Here is a 15,524-nt window from a genome sequence, read left to right on the forward strand (position 1 = left end):
ATGGTGGTGAGTATGAAATGGGATAAATTATGATAAAATCATGTTATAGATATTCACCTGATCATACGCGTGTGACTTAGAACATTACCTCGAATCGTTCAACGTGAATGAATGTGTCTTCTACTTCTCACCGTTCCTTCATTTGATCCCTAGCAAAGTATCGGCCTCATCCATTACAAGCAAGACACTATGTCCTCTAGGAGACAACCCCAGAACGAGAATGTCATCCACTCCACCAGAAGAGGAGGCGTGACTCATACCCTATCATCAGCAAACAAGATCAAATCGTCGAAGGAGAACATCCTATCGTCCAACCGCAAGAGCACACTGACCAAGGACATATCCAGCGGTAAAGATCTGAGGGTAGCAGGTAGATCAAAAGAGGACGAGGGAGAGAAGAATGGTAAGCTGTGATGCACTTTACGATTGAGAGATACAGCTTACATGTTTCTCGCCAACAGCTATCAAATCCCTCAGAAAACCATTAGATCCCAGATCGTCCAGTACTACCACCTCAACACCAAGGACAGCTCTTTCCTCCAAATCCACAGGTGTACAAGCTCCTCTCCAAACCCAAAAGACCACTCTCAAACCGAAAACAGCAGCAACACCCTCATCAAAGCCCAAATCAAAGCCTCGTTCTGCCCTGCCCCTAGCTCAAACGCCTTCGCAAGGTAGGATTAGCAGAGTGAAAAGTACCTTGAATATCTATACACCTGGAGTATCTACCACTTCCAAATCGAAAATACGGATCAAGGAAGATAGAGAAGATGAGGTGGACGAGGTGGAGTATATGCCTCCTAGCGTACAAGGTTAGTCAGCTGACTGGCAACCGCAAGGAGTGATCAAGCTGATAAGCGTTCGACAGAGAGGGAATATGAATCTCATTTCGCAATGCCCAATCGTCAATTTGACGAGGACCTGGAGGAAGTTCGACCTAAACGGGATTTGGGATTCGATCTCGATCTTCATTCGGATGTTGATGCTCCGATGAATGGTCATGACAATTTGCCTTCCCGTGAGTTCAGCTTGCCTACATGACAGACGTCTGGCAAATGAGTGAGAGGAGTGCTGATGGATGACATGTACAGGTGGCAATGACAACGGTGATCTATCGTTCGAGCTCGATCTACCAGAAGAAGATGACTTGCAGATCCAACACCTAGCGCAAAACGATTTCATGCTGGAAATCTAGAGATAACACCTTACGCAACATGCATATAGCGACTCTCCAAATTGTAGCTTCCCCAGTGTAATTTCGACGATCCTTACATCTACTCGCTTTGCCATACTCGACGTATAACACATTTAGTGTCTTTCCTTAATCACCCAAGTCACGTATGAAATTTCACGATTCCCCTACAACCGCATGCGTCTCCTTGTATCATATCATATTCTCAGATCAATCTTGTATAATCACCATTGTATATTCACATATTTACGTTTCTTAGTCCATTGTATATCCAGTATCAGCCTCGTTCCTTACTTGTTTTTTACGACCCTTTACGCCCTCTTGATGTTTCTCTTTTCATCTTATGATATATGTATCGAGGCGTAGTCAAAATACAATCAAATGCATGTTTACGACGTATCGCCATTCTCACGATATCATACCAGAATTGATTACCTCTATCAACCTCAACCTTAAACCTTCAAATTCATACAAATAACCCAAAAGGAGAAATTACACCTCTTCAAACTCAACCTAATCACATCTCCCAGCTTCAAGCTAAAGTGTATGCTTGTTCAAAGCCAGTTCGCATGTATTTCATCCTCCCGCTACATCAAACATCAAAAACAATCTTGTTCATGTTCTCTCCCAACTGAAACGAAGTCTCCTCACTTCTTTCGAGCCAACCCCAAAACCAGACCGACCAATCACCTCCCCCTACTAATCTGATCTACTGCCCCTCCTCCCCCAGATGAGTCAACGCCACCCTCCTCTTCTTCTTCGGCTGACTCTCTCCCCCTCCTTCTCCCCTTTCCTGTCCCTGCTGCTGGCCCTCACTCCCAACTGCCGTCCCCGTCTCACCCGATGACGAAGGATTAGATCTCTTCAATCCCCCCTCCTCACCGCCCACACCTAACCCTAACCCCGTGGTATTTGAGCTCTCACTCCCAGTCATAGATAACGTCCTATTCCGTCCAAACCCAAAACTATCCGCCTCATCCGACGGAGTAGGTAACAACCCCCCCTCAAATGAGCTCGCACTAGCTACACTTGTCCCCGTTGTGGTAGGGTAAAAGACAGGCGCAGCTGGTATACTACTTGCCGTTGATCCCTCTCTATCATTTCTGCCCAATGTTGGAGCAGGCGAATGCCTGGCCACACTCACAGCTGGAGAATGCGGGATGGGCGTGGGTGTGGCGTTGGCTGAACCGCTCTCTCTATGAGATACGGGGGTGGGCATAGTGTGAGAGGAGGTAGAAGAGGAGGAGTGGGACTGGGCGATAGCTGCGAGTTGACGGTGATGTTGTTGTGTTGGGTGGACAGTGCCGAGCTCGGTGAGGTCGAAGACGACTATTGAGCAGTACCCATCTGAGGAAGATAGGATTAGGGTTTGTCCGTCGGGTGACCTATACACGCGAAAAGAGATTAGCCATCCATTTACCACTTGATTCCTCCATCATAGACATCCATGTCAAGAGGAAAGACAGACGACATGACGATGCAGAAGCAGAGATCCAAGAAGAACAAGGGAGAAGATTAAAACACACTCACCAAGCAATATCAGTAAACCCAGCATAATGCAGCCCTTTGAAAATAGCGATCGGCCCAGACTGCTGCGTATCATACAGCAGTACTGAATCCTGACACGCCACAGCATATAACAACCTATAAGGCAAAGCGAATACACTCCCCAGAGGCTTCTCTTTCTCTTTCTCGTCTTTCGATGTACCAGATGGCGGAGGCGGAGGAGGCATAGAGAGCGATACATTGATAGGCGACGGATCGCTCCTATCCAAAGTGATATGTTTGGGTTCCCCACTAGTCCCACTGGCTGAAGTGCGTAGATCATAGAAGATAGGTGAGAATCGGATAGCAACAGCAGCAGTCTTGTGTCCTGGTAAGTGCGCTACAGGGGATTTTGCCAAGTTCGCTCGAGAGTATATGTATACGGTGGGTTTCCCATTATCCACATTCTTAGGTTTAGGCACAGACGAGGAAGAAGGTCCCGCTGAGGATGGTTCTCGATCGAGGGTATCTTGCGATAATGATCTGGTGGATAGCATTGGTGAACCCTTGAAAATCTGGTCTTCGATCTGGCCAGCAGGGGTGAGTAGTAAACTCCCATCAGGGGAGAAAGACAATCTTCGGAAAAACCTCGTTACGCCCTCTTCACCGTAGAGCCTTTGCATTATTGCTGAGGTGGAAGTCGGTGGGGCTCTGATAGCTGGTAAAGGTGGGATAGGTGAGGGTGATCTACCTCGACCTGGGAAGGCAGCTGCACTGAGTGAAGGCGAGGCAGCAGCCTGTGAGCCAGAGAAGGATGATCTCCTTGATCCCGGTCGGTTGGAGGTGAGAGGCGGGTTCATCGTCGCTGCTTGAGGTGTGGATGGGACAGATGCATTGGGCGTAGCTGGTGCACCTGAAATTGATGTATGGTGGAGGGGTGTGTGCTCCGGATGTTCAGAGGTCGTCGTGATGACTGATCCTGTTTCTGAAGTGGTTGATGCTCTTCTAGCGAGGTTTGGTCGAGTGCTGGAAGGGATGGAAGGTGTACGTGAATGTCGTATTTCCATACGGGTGGCTCGCGATACTGGGTGTACGTCGGGGATGTTGTTGCGGATAGCGAATGTATTGACGTGAACGGATCTGTCCGAGGTCTTGTCAGCATAATTGAGGTCGGCAAGGCTTGTTGTGTACTCACCTATCACTGCTCTGTGTAGCAATATACTCATTCAACGGATCCCAATTCACACCTTGAACGTTATGTGTGTGCTCTCGCAGAGCAAATACACATTCACCTAGTGTACAGTATGTCGTCAGCTGAAGTGGACCCGATACAGCATTCGTTAGCTCACCAGTAGCAGCTTTCCAGATGGTAGCAGTGTTATCAGTCGACCCAGCTATGAAGAATTCTCCATCAGGTGACCAGGAGAGGTCGTAGACGTGTTTTGTTGTTACTCTGGTAAGCGCAATATCGTCAGCTTATACTCTAAACACCGGAAGAGACACTAAGCTCACTGTAACATCTTTTGTAATCTCCAATGTTCTTTATCTTGCACGTCATCGGGATTCTCACCGAATGTTACCACAGGTCTATCGGAGGGTACCCATAGGATGACATTTCCGTCTGTGTTTAAGACATCTCTCATCAGCTCACACTCATATATGTATAATATCAAAGGTGTTGAGGATATGGCGAACAGGTAGACGGATATCTCAGAAGGACAAGTATGATTTTGCAGATGATGCGTAGAGCGAGGAGACATATTGTACATATGCACATGCGTTCAGAAATGGATTGAGGGGTAAACGTTACTCACCATCACCGGCCGAAGCGAGCGTCTGACCATTAGGACTGAACCTGACCACATTCACCGCAGCAGTATGTTTCGACAGTGTCGTGAGATATTCCACTCTGGGTGGATGGGGTGTGATCTCCTGTCCTGTCAATGCGGTATGTTGGAGTGAAGATATAGAAGGGATATTGGGGTGGATCATCCATAGCTATTTTGGAGGTATCTCATCAGCTCATAACCCTTCATCATGCCACCGTATCCTGATCATACCTTACATCTTACCATCTCGTAGTGTCATATATGGGAAGAAAGGCAAAGATCACCCACCCTAACTTTCGAATCCCCTCCAGCAGTAGCAAGCCTATACTGTCTCACTGTACTTGCTCCCGCAATAGTACTGGTACCTGTACTACTACTCTGCTCGTCATGCTCGCTCTGACTCTGACTCGTCGAAGCTGCCAATAACCTTTTAAGTTGGGTAGAAGGGAGGGGTTGGAAATCGCATGAATAGACTGCCTGGGTCTCGTGCCAGCTGTTGTAGTCATATAAAAGATCAGCTTCATTCATATTGGCTATTCCATTCCAGGGAGAGATATATTGAGAATGAGATGACTCACGAGATCTCTAATACCTTGGGTCTCATCTTGACCTATCTCCTGGGCAGTAGGTAGATTGGGTTGATCCGAAGTATATGAATCTGAGCTATGATGTTGAGTTCTCTACTCTTGATAGTTGGATATTAGTATATGAATCCAAAGTAAGAGTATTCCCCTTTGATATGGTTGAGATGAGTATAAGGGTAGATACAGCAGTATCGAGATTGATCCGAGTTCAATGCTCCAATCCAATTCTAATTGCAGTACCGATTCCAACGAGCACTACCAGGTCCTTTCGAAGGGTCGATGAGTGTATGGGTTGATGAAAGGATAAGATCGGACTGAACACCGAGATGAGTGTACCGTGATCGAGTGAAGGTGAGGGTGGAGGGTCTGGACCGTTTGTGAGAAGGTACGTGATATGCGGAGGGTGATGATGAGGGATCTGCCCAAATGCAAGAATTGGCGATGCGTGATAAAGACCAAGGGATGAGATGATCTTGAGAATGCAATAAGATACAAGGAATAAAGTAAGTAATCACTGTGTATGTACAAGGTGCGGAACCGAAATGCCCAGTGTACGAGTACGATGCTAGATCTATGAAAGAGGACATGACCGACAAACCCAAGACAGAGACGCGCTAAAGAGGTGTCACCGATCAGAGCGAGAACGTGGCATTATGAGTATATCATACTCACACTCATTGAGACGGATCCATCTCCTTCGTAAGGTACTGCTTCCTGGTAGTTTGGCATGCGAGACAGAAGGAGGTGCGAATGATCATAATGCATACGCATAGTACCAAAATACTGCCAATCATGTAGCCCAGCAATCATATCTACCACTCCTCCAAAAAGATAGCCTATCCAATCATACCACTCTCATAACATTACGCCACACTCATCTCCCCCTCCCCCTGTCCATCCGCTCTACCAACCTTCCCACCACCATCCAACTCTCGATCTACTAGCCCCCCCTCCCTGGACCGTTTCCCCTTGGTCGGTACACCAGCATACTTATCCCTCATTCTCTCATACTTCAACCTCTGCTCCCTACTCACACTCGGCTGAGTCTTAATCGAAGCTTTCACAAAATGATCCTCCGTAACAATCACCTCAGCCTTCCTATTTCTCTCTTCAACTTCCTGTTCCCTAGATAGAGGATCCTGCTCAGGATTCACTTCGAATGCTCCCAACGATTCTAAGGTGTTTCTCAAAGCGAGAGTAGAAGCTTCTCTAAGCAAATTGGAAATATCCGCTCCGGAGAACCCATCGCATTTATCGCTCAATACAATCTTACGTATCCCGTCCCATGCTTCGGGATGGATGGGAGTCTTATTCCTTGATGTATGCGTTTTGAGAATTTCGAATCGTTCGTCAGCAGTGGGGAGGTCAACGTATAGGAGTTTGTCCAGTCGACCTGGACGGACCATAGCTGGATCGATCATATCTGGACGGTTTGTCGCTCCGATCACGTATACTGCTTTTCGCGAGTCGAGGCCGTCTAGCTCTGTTAGGAGGGTGTTGACTACTCGTGCGGATGATTCGGACTGTGATGTATCGAAGAGGAATCAGCACTGGTCAGTCCGACGTATGAAGCCGCGTGTGTGTCTTATACACCTCAGTATCTTGTGGTGAATCGCTCTGATGAAGATGATGCAGAAAAAATACCAAGTTCAAAGGAGGATACACTCACCATAGAATCGTCTCGTCTAGGTACCAGCGCATCAAGCTCATCAAAGAAGATCACACAAGGTGAAGAAGCTCTAGCCCGCATGAACACTTGTCTAACGGCTTTTTCACTCTCTCCGACATACTACAGGATGGAAAATACAGGATCAGCTATTCTGCCCCTAGGCTGTACCATAACGACAAGTCATTCTATGAGCGCGACTGCCCTTCTTTCTTGGTCTGTCGTACTTGACATTTCTCTCCATTTTATCTGATTCTTTACACTTATAAAGCATTTGGGAGGAAGTTCCCTCATGCACGCTAAGTGTCATGTCGTAACTCACCTTATTCAGCAACTCCGGCCCCTTGACACTAATAAAATTCGCCCTACTCTCATTCGCCACCGCCTTCGCCAAAAGCGTCTTCCCGCATCCCGGAGGTCCCCAAAGCAATACACCCGAAGGAGCGTCAATCCCCACCACACTGAACAGCTCGGGATGTCGTATAGGCTGTACGATGGCCATATGCAGCTCGTCCCTAATAGTCGTGAGCGCACCGATATCGTTCCACGTCACATCGGGGATAGTAGCGAATCCCTCTCTCTTCGAGCTTGGTTGAACGACTTTCAGGGCTTTCTTGAAATCCTCTGAAGTTAGATGAAGAGTGGATAGTTCGCTGGATGTTAGGGGGGAGGGATGGGAGATTAGGAATTTGGCGATGGCTGTTTGTCTTAGGTCGGGGGAGAGGGTTGAAAATGCTCCTGAGGTAGAAGTAGATGGGATAGGAGGAATGGTGGGTGTTGGGATTATATCGAGAGTGGGACCGTTGATATCATCTATAATCATATTTTCTACTCCATCCGATACATTCGTTGAAAGTGGTATTACTTGTTCACCGTTCATATCTGCTTCGACTATCTGTTCTGGTAGCGGAGCTGAAGCTGAGGTAGAAGTGGGAATCGCGCTGAGATCTTCAAATATCCTTTTAACAGCTATCACCCCAGCCTCTGTCGTCAGAGCTGTAAGATCCGCTCCGATATACCCAGGAGTGGATTTGGCTAGTAGTCTGAAATCTACGTCGCCCGATAGACGGAGGTTCGAGCAGAGTACTCGGAGGATTCTGAAGTTATGTAAGCGATACAATCAGTACTGCGTGCTGCTCCTCAGTCCTTAGAACATCGCTTCAACTTACTCCTCTCTACCCTCCTGACTTGGTACACCCATTTCAATCTCATGGTCGAATCTCCCTGCTCTCCTCAATGCTGGGTCCAGGGAGTCGGGTCGATTGGTAGCTCCTATGATTACGACAGGTTCCTCGGATGATGCGAGGTCTACGAGTGTCATATGAGATTTAATTCATCTTCATCGTGCAGTAGCGATGGATACGGGAACTGCAAAAGGAAGGACGATAGTGATGAAGATGAGGAGAACGAAGAGACACAAAAACATACCATCCATACAAGTTAATAACTGCGCGACAATTCTCCGTTCCATCTCCCTCTGAGCTGTCTCCCTTTTAGGCGTTATTGCATCGACCTCGTCGAGGAACAGTAAACACGGTGCGATTTTCTATATATACCATCATATCGGAATTAGCTCTCTTCGACTTTCGAAACATCTACATGGGACGAGCGAGACCCACCTTGGCTTCGTCGAACGTATCTCTGAGGGTCTTTTCTGATTCTCCGGACATTCCCGAGACTATGGACGGGGCAGAGACGTTTATGAATGGGAGGCCTAGTTCCTAAGTCGGGTTTGGCGGTATTAGCTTATCGTCCTCAATTACATCTCTTAGCGATAGCTGAGGAGAAACAGACAGGGAGGAATCGTACGAGACGATGTCCTGCAAGAGACAGTCCGACGATCGTGCAGTATCACAGACAAGGACATTATAAGAGAGTGAGACCAAACTCACCCCAGCCAAACACCTAACCAACTGCGTCTTCCCACCCCCCGGCACACCATGCAAGAGCACCCCCCTCGGCCTTGGCACACCAGTATACTGATATATCTCAGGGTGCAATAACGGCAGCACAACAATCTCCATCAACTGCGTTATCTGAGCTTGGAGTCCACCTAACAACGAGAGCTTGAGATCGGGAGGAGCATACTTGGAAGCTATAGATTCGGGATCCGTTTTCGGGCGTTTCCTCCTCACTACGGGGGTAGACGATTTCTCCTCACTGGACTGCTGCTGCTGGGGTTGAGAGGTGGAGGGTTCTCCCTGAGGTGAGGGAGCGTTGGAGGATGAAGTCGAGGGGAGAGCGTTGGAAGATGTGTTGAGGCCTAGAGATCGCTTGACTCGTTTTTTGGGGATTGTAGAGTTGGAGGACGAAGATGTAGAGGTGGACCATGCGGAGGTTATTGATGAGTTTAGGGAGGGTATGCCGCTCATCTTGATTCGCTCTCTGCTTCGCAAATTGGCGATGTCTGATCAAGTAATGAATGGTACTTATATATAAGTTGCTTGGCGTCCATTCGCATCAATGCGTCAACAAATCTGCGTCCATCTCTCTCAACTTTTTATTCTCCTCCACATCTGCTCAAACCCACAAAGCCTTACGTAAGGAAGGGGGCCTTAGCGGGATCAAATTGACGCGTCACTCCGGTCTAATCCAGTCAACCGGTTGATGTACTGTAATTGTAATGACAGTGTCAAAGTGTCAAAGTGAGCGCGTATATCTTCTGGGACCAAAATAAAAACAAAATCAGTCATCTTCTCTTCTTCCTTCTCTCTTCATTCTGATCATCGACCTCTTGATATTACTTTGATATTGACTTATACCTCCCCTTATATCCTTGGACGAAAACAAACGCAAATATGGCTTCTCAAGAACAGGATCCCTTTGTCGGTGAAGGAGGTGAAGAAGATTTCGAGTTGATGGCTCCTCTCTTGGTGGCAAAACTGCAGGTGAGCATCCCTTCCTTTCCTCGTGTCAGTATACACATCATCATTGGTCATGTACCCTATGGTATCGCTTGTATCTTATACGATACATCTCATGTACTCAATCTCCTGGTGATACTCATGCTGATTCTTTCAATCCACGCAGGAAGCAGGCATATCAGCTCAAGATACCAAGAAACTCTCCGATGCAGGCTTTCACACCGTCGAAGCTGTCGCTTTTACACCTAAGAAACAACTATGTACCATCAAGGGTATAAGTGAACAGAAGGCGGATAAGATATTGATGGAGGGTGAGCTTTGTTCTTCATCTCTATGTCAAGTACTCAAACTCACGGTTATGTCGGATTGTCTAGCGTGCAAGATGGTTCCTATGGGGTTCACTACTGCTACGGAGATTCATTCGAGGAGATCGGAGTTGGTTCATATAACTACTGGATCAACTGGATTGGATACTATTTTAGGTGGTGAGTTTGCTTGCACATTACCCTCGCCACGATGGTATGATCTAACTCGCTTGTCGAATAGGTGGGATTGAGACTGGAGCGATCACAGAGCTATACGGTAGGTCGTAACTGAGTCCTACAGATTAGAGGAGGATCACTGACCTGATGGATCTGCAGGTGAATTCAGAACTGGTAAATCTCAGATATGTCACACCTTGGCCGTCACATGTCAGGTAAGCTCAAAGGTAGCTTGATAGTATGCAAATCATTGCTCATCAGCTTGCCGTTATAGTTGCCCGTATCGATGGGTGGAGGAGAAGGCAAATGTCTATACATCGACACCGAGGGTACCTTCCGACCAGTCAGGATGTTAGCCGTAGCAGAACGATTCGGATTAAACGGTGAAGAAGTATTGGACAACATAGCTTATGCCAGAGCGTATAATGCGGATCACCAGCTGCAATTGCTAGTTCAGGCTAGTGCTATGATGGCTGAGTCCAGGTATGTCAGCTACCTTCCCTATGACTTCTGGATATTAAGCTGATGTAATTCGTTATATTGGTAGATTCTCGCTACTCATCGTCGATTCCTGTACATCACTTTACCGAACGGATTTCTCAGGTCGAGGAGAGCTGTCAGCTAGGCAGATGCATCTCGCCAAGTTCTTGAGGACGCTCATGCGACTGGCAGATGAGGTGAGCAGCTACGCTATACTCGTCCTGATAAATCAGCTGATATCATTTGGATAGTTCGGTGTAGCTGTCGTAGTCACCAACCAAGTCGTAGCTCAGGTGGATGGTGGTCAGTTCGCTGTAGCAGATGCCAAGAAACCTATGTAAGCTGTCTCATCCGTTACAAGGGAGTTCAATAGCTGACTTGTTACCATAGTGGAGGTAATATCATGGCTCATGCTTCGACGACCCGACTCAACCTAAGGAAAGGAAGAGGATCATCGCGTGTGTGCAAGATTGTTGATTCACCTTGTTTACCTGAAGCAGAGGCTATATTCGCCATCAAGTGAGTTTTGGTTCTCCTGTTGGAGATGGTATATGCTAATAAGTCATGTGTAGCTCCAACGGTATCGGTGATCCTGAAGAAATGAAGGAGCAGTAAGAACTGGTTGATGGGAAAATGTTGGATAGGTTGTGTCGTTGGGCTAAGGAGATACCTTCATTACTTTTGGTTCGTAGTTGGTTGTTATTCTTGTACATAATCAGAGATCATTTGTGTCTGTATGTATTATCTCAGGCGCGTTGGGTTGGGTTGATTGAGCGACTGTCCATCCGTGAGGATCAGCGACTCTGCTTTTGGCATTGGGTCGTATTTCAGATGCCACTTGTAGCATCGATCAGTCGCGTGAAGATGGGGTGATAAAATGGGGGTAACAACCAAGAAGACGCGCTGATCTTTCCTTTCCCCTTTGCTTGAATGCTCTTCTGGTTGCTGCTAGTGAAGGTCATCATTGACTAGACGTTGATCGTATACCCTATACCCACCGACCTACATCGTCCATCCTCCCCTCGTGACTCAAACAGAGTCGCTCGAAATCGTGACCCCGTCCCACCTTGGATCGTTCGTCACCTATTTGATCTTCCTCTGAATCGGACAATTACGGATCCCGTCAAGAACCAATCTCTTCTCCCCCCTCACTAGCCTCCTCTCTCTGTAGATCACCACGATGAAGCCTGTGGGGTCACTCTCGCTAGGACGTAAGCTACCTTCAGCGGGATCGTTGTTGGTCGGTATATTAGTGGGATTGCTGGTAGCTTCGGTGAGTGTACCATCTTCCATCAAATACCAATTGATGCTGATTTACATCATGAAATGGCCTAGCTACTACGACGTGGAGATGTGAGTTCCGCTCTTCTCTTGCCCCACTCCCTTTCCTCAACAACATGCTAAAGCTGATACTGATATTCAATCGGAAACAGTCCACTACAGAATGGCGCGGATCAGGCTCCAAGAACCTCCGACCCAACGCCATCTCAGGCTCCCAACGACTCCAACGTTCCCAAATCACCCTCCCCTCCCTGCAACAACGTCTCCACATCCTCCAGCTCGTCGGCACCCTCTCACCACACCATACAAAGGAATGTCTTCGACACCCCCAACAAATCTACGTCGAACAGGCGAAAGAAAGGTATCTCCCCTTGTTCGGATACAAGAAATCGTGGTCTAGTTCCGGCAGTTTCCTAGCTAGGTTATTTGGCGGATCTAAGGATGCCGATACTCTCTCATCGCATGGGAGGAAGATGGAGAATATCCGAAGGGATTTGGCAAATAGTCAACAACATAAATACTTCTTCGCTATTAACTTGTATAACTCTTTCGACGTTATTCCAGATATTTTCGCGACCCTTTTCCGAACAGCCGCTATCCTGGGATACCATAATGTCTTCGTCAGTATCTATGAGAACGGGTCGAACGATCAGACCAAAGCCCTCCTCAAGATATTTGATTCGCTCGCTAGGACCGTGGGATTGCGAATTATCATTAGAACCTCGATGAGAACTAGAGGTCAATTCAATCATCGTATTGAGTATCTCGCAGAGGTACGAAACGCAGCTATGGTCCCCCTCCATGAGTTACGGGATAACGAGGGGGAAGTATTCGACTCGATCGTGTTTATGAATGATATTCTTCCGTGTGTGGACGATTTGTTGGAATTGATCTGGCAGAGTAGGAGGCAGAATGCCGGGATTACTTGTGCGGCGGATTATATGTATCATGATGATATTGTGAGTGTCTGGACCACCGAACGAGGGCCGTCAGGTCCGAGAGAGGACGTTGTATGAGGAGTGTGTCACGTCAGTTGGATCATTCGATGAGTGGGGAGGGGGGAAGGAAGCAGTAGAGATATGACGGGTGAAAGCGGTTTGCTGATTGTTTTCTTTGCTTTTAGGGAGCTCCGGTGTTCTACGATAATTGGGTAGCAAGAGATATCAACGGTACTGCACTTGAAAACGCGCCGTTCGAACAGGTATTCCATCATACCGAGTCGAACCATAGATTCCAGAGACATCTTCCTATTCAGGGTGAGTGGGGTCCTTCCTTACACCAATCAAAGACGAACACTGGCAGAAGCCGACTGTGGCCTGATGAGTTGAATATGACTGATGCTGATATTGATGTTTCATTTGAACGATAGTACAATCATGTTGGAATGGTGTTGCCGTCTTGGACCCCGCACCATTCTATCACCCTCCTCACGTCAAGTTCAGAATGGCCAGATTACCCGACGGGGAATGTTCAGCTTCGGAGTGTTCGTTGATTTGCAGTGAGTATCGGCTCAATCTTTCAGCTATGAGATTCATCTGAAATGATTGATATGGGATCAAGCTGATTTGCGTGATGTGTGTTAGATGATTACTTCAATGCTGGTTATGGTAGGATCATCATGGTCCCACGAGTGAAATTGGCTTATGATAAGGTCAGTTTTCCCCTGTCTTGTATAACGACCCGATGTGCGCTGGGACTGGAGCTGATCAATGGTGGTATATATAGAAAGTATACGATATCATCCACCCCGAACGACGGAACCTAACTGCTATCAGGGGATACAAACGAATTGGAGGATTACCTGATGATCCCCACACCGATCCTCAAGATAGGAGTTGGTACGGTCCGCATGATAGGTTGTTTACTCCTGAGGAGGATGATGAGTTGACTTTCATCCCTGGACCAGAGTATGGTGAGTTGGTGTGATGTCGCTGTATATTCATTATCACTCTTTTTCTTTCTTCTATCTTAACCTTCCTCTGCCTGCTCTGGTGTTACATACCAAACCAAATACTCGTATTTCTTGTGCTCTGCTTCTGGCTGTCTCAATTCACGATCACGCCCATACTGACTTCTCTACCTCATCTCGTAGTGTGGTGTTGGGGATGGGACGGTGCGGGAGACTTGGACGGTCCAGACGTAGATCCAATTTGGGAACATATGCAACCTAGATCATACTCTCAGGAAGCTATCGACGTGAAACATTTCAGGAATATGCCTGGGTGGTAGAGGTGACAGGGTGAGTTTAGCTATCATAATCGGGACAAATGTCGGTTCCTCAAGCTGATGCAATAGGATTCTCTTTCCAGAAGTGTGATGAGATGTGTAAATCGGCGTGGGATGGATGGACGTTAGTTATAGGAGAGATCGATCAGTATCGGGTGAATTAGGTTTTATAGAATTGCTTGATTGCTTGCTCGGTTCTTGATATATGCATTTGGTATTCCCAGTAACAAAGATGGAAGGGCTGTACCTCGGACACTGGCAGACAGCAGACTTTTCCAAAGCAGTATCGAACTTTGGAGGTACCGACAAGACTGTTTTAGGCCACAACTATCAACTATGATTTGCCCCTATATAATACTCTCCGAACTGCATTGTATTGCAATTACTGGGTCTCATGATCAAGATGCACTCGCATTGTTTGTACGGGTAATCAGTGGGCACTCTCAAAGCAGGCTCATCTCCCACGATCAACGCCTTAATATAATCAGACGGACCTCTATCGAGAATCCTGTATGGCATGCATGTCCTAAAATCTAAGCACTCTCAACACCCACCGCCTGATCCCCCCTCACCGACTCTTTAGGCCACCCCCAAAACCTCCTCTCCCTTCCTCTACTCCTCTCATCCCTCGGCAGACTCTCCGAACGATCAGCAACGATCCCTACAAACTGCTTCAACTGTCTAGGCTTTTTCACAGGGGCGAGGTTTTGTGGACCAGGCTGGTCGGGTCGAGATAAGTGGGGGTAGGGGAGATGGTGTTGGTAGAATTGGACGTAGCCTGGTTGAACTGCTGAGAGGGTGAAGTCTTTGCCTTGGGAGACGTTCTGGCCTGGGTGGATGGTTTGCCCTCTTTGACGGATTAGGATTGAGCCGGGGGGGACGTATTGGTCTGGAGTTAGGGGGTTGATTTTGGGTTGAGATGGAGTGGTGTAGATGGTTGGGTGAGCAGGGGCGATTGGTGATGAGATGGTTAGTGACGTGGTAGTTGATGATAGTTCAAAGGTGGTGTTTAGAGGACGTTCGGATAGTGAGAGTAGGTAAATAATGGATGATAAGAGAAAGTATCCTGGTCAGCCAACAGTGTTACATATCGTACAAAGAGGACCGCTCAACCCACCTCCAAACCGCTTCACTCCCAATCGTTTACCAGACGATTCTCGCCCGTTTCTGGATTTACCACCTGCTGCCTTTGATGCGAATCGGATTTGGGTGGAGAGGGCTGTCAAGAATAAGTATAGATTATCAGTATCGGATTATCCCAGGTCTTTCATGGGATTTGAGAGATCAGGAGCGAAGCTAGGGAAGGGGGCTCACTAGAAGGTCCAGCAAATAACTGAGATCTCAGCTCTGAGAAAGAGGATACGGCGGAAGAACGTGTGAGGCCTAGCATCTTGGGGATATTGGAGGGATTGTCTGAGTATATACCTAGACTTGG

General features: G+C 47.4%; 6 protein-coding genes across 6 annotated transcripts; 3 read left to right on the forward strand and 3 right to left on the reverse strand.

The window, feature by feature from the left end:
* Positions 1-189: 189 nt before the first annotated feature.
* Positions 190-1,195, forward strand: I302_102774 (uncharacterized protein; the record flags this gene model as incomplete). The annotated part of the gene is made up of 4 exons (XM_019188145.1): positions 190-403; positions 462-812; positions 869-1,018; positions 1,092-1,195. The coding sequence occupies 4 exons, from the start codon at positions 190-192 to the stop codon at positions 1,193-1,195; spliced, it is 819 nt and encodes a 272-aa protein (XP_019051023.1).
* Positions 1,196-1,901: 706 nt separating this feature from the next.
* Positions 1,902-5,110, reverse strand: I302_102775 (uncharacterized protein; the record flags this gene model as incomplete). The annotated part of the gene is made up of 8 exons (XM_019188146.1): positions 1,902-2,577; positions 2,723-3,817; positions 3,873-3,969; positions 4,027-4,130; positions 4,190-4,298; positions 4,492-4,675; positions 4,795-4,999; positions 5,085-5,110. 8 exons carry the CDS (start codon positions 5,108-5,110, stop codon positions 1,902-1,904), a joined length of 2,496 nt encoding a protein of 831 aa, XP_019051024.1.
* An 843-nt stretch (positions 5,111-5,953) lies between these two features.
* On the reverse strand, positions 5,954-9,128 carry I302_102776 (uncharacterized protein; the record flags this gene model as incomplete). The annotated part of the gene is made up of 7 exons (XM_019188148.1): positions 5,954-6,613; positions 6,760-6,879; positions 7,079-7,853; positions 7,926-8,064; positions 8,185-8,302; positions 8,376-8,477; positions 8,649-9,128. 7 exons carry the CDS (start codon positions 9,126-9,128, stop codon positions 5,954-5,956), a joined length of 2,394 nt encoding a protein of 797 aa, XP_019051026.1.
* Positions 9,129-9,554: 426 nt separating this feature from the next.
* On the forward strand, positions 9,555-11,197 carry I302_102777 (DNA repair protein RAD51; the record flags this gene model as incomplete). The annotated part of the gene is made up of 10 exons (XM_019188149.1): positions 9,555-9,644; positions 9,787-9,931; positions 9,995-10,105; positions 10,167-10,202; positions 10,262-10,317; positions 10,377-10,585; positions 10,650-10,779; positions 10,834-10,919; positions 10,973-11,101; positions 11,155-11,197. 10 exons carry the CDS (start codon positions 9,555-9,557, stop codon positions 11,195-11,197), a joined length of 1,035 nt encoding a protein of 344 aa, XP_019051027.1.
* Positions 11,198-11,762: 565 nt separating this feature from the next.
* I302_102778 (uncharacterized protein) lies at positions 11,763-14,092 on the forward strand (the record flags this gene model as incomplete). Its single annotated transcript, XM_019188150.1, has 8 exons — positions 11,763-11,855; positions 11,918-11,935; positions 12,016-12,822; positions 12,987-13,119; positions 13,233-13,361; positions 13,447-13,514; positions 13,589-13,775; positions 13,956-14,092. 8 exons carry the CDS (start codon positions 11,763-11,765, stop codon positions 14,090-14,092), a joined length of 1,572 nt encoding a protein of 523 aa, XP_019051028.1.
* A 530-nt stretch (positions 14,093-14,622) lies between these two features.
* On the reverse strand, positions 14,623-15,479 carry I302_102779 (ribosomal protein L27; the record flags this gene model as incomplete). The annotated part of the gene is made up of 3 exons (XM_065869558.1): positions 14,623-14,978; positions 15,207-15,308; positions 15,404-15,479. 3 exons carry the CDS (start codon positions 15,477-15,479, stop codon positions 14,623-14,625), a joined length of 534 nt encoding a protein of 177 aa, XP_065725630.1.
* Between the last annotated feature and the right edge of the window lie 45 nt (positions 15,480-15,524).

Source organism: Kwoniella bestiolae, chromosome 1 (assembly GCF_000512585.2).
Source record: "Kwoniella bestiolae CBS 10118 chromosome 1, complete sequence".
In the NCBI taxonomy this organism is placed as follows: Eukaryota; Fungi; Basidiomycota; class Tremellomycetes; order Tremellales; family Cryptococcaceae; genus Kwoniella; species Kwoniella bestiolae.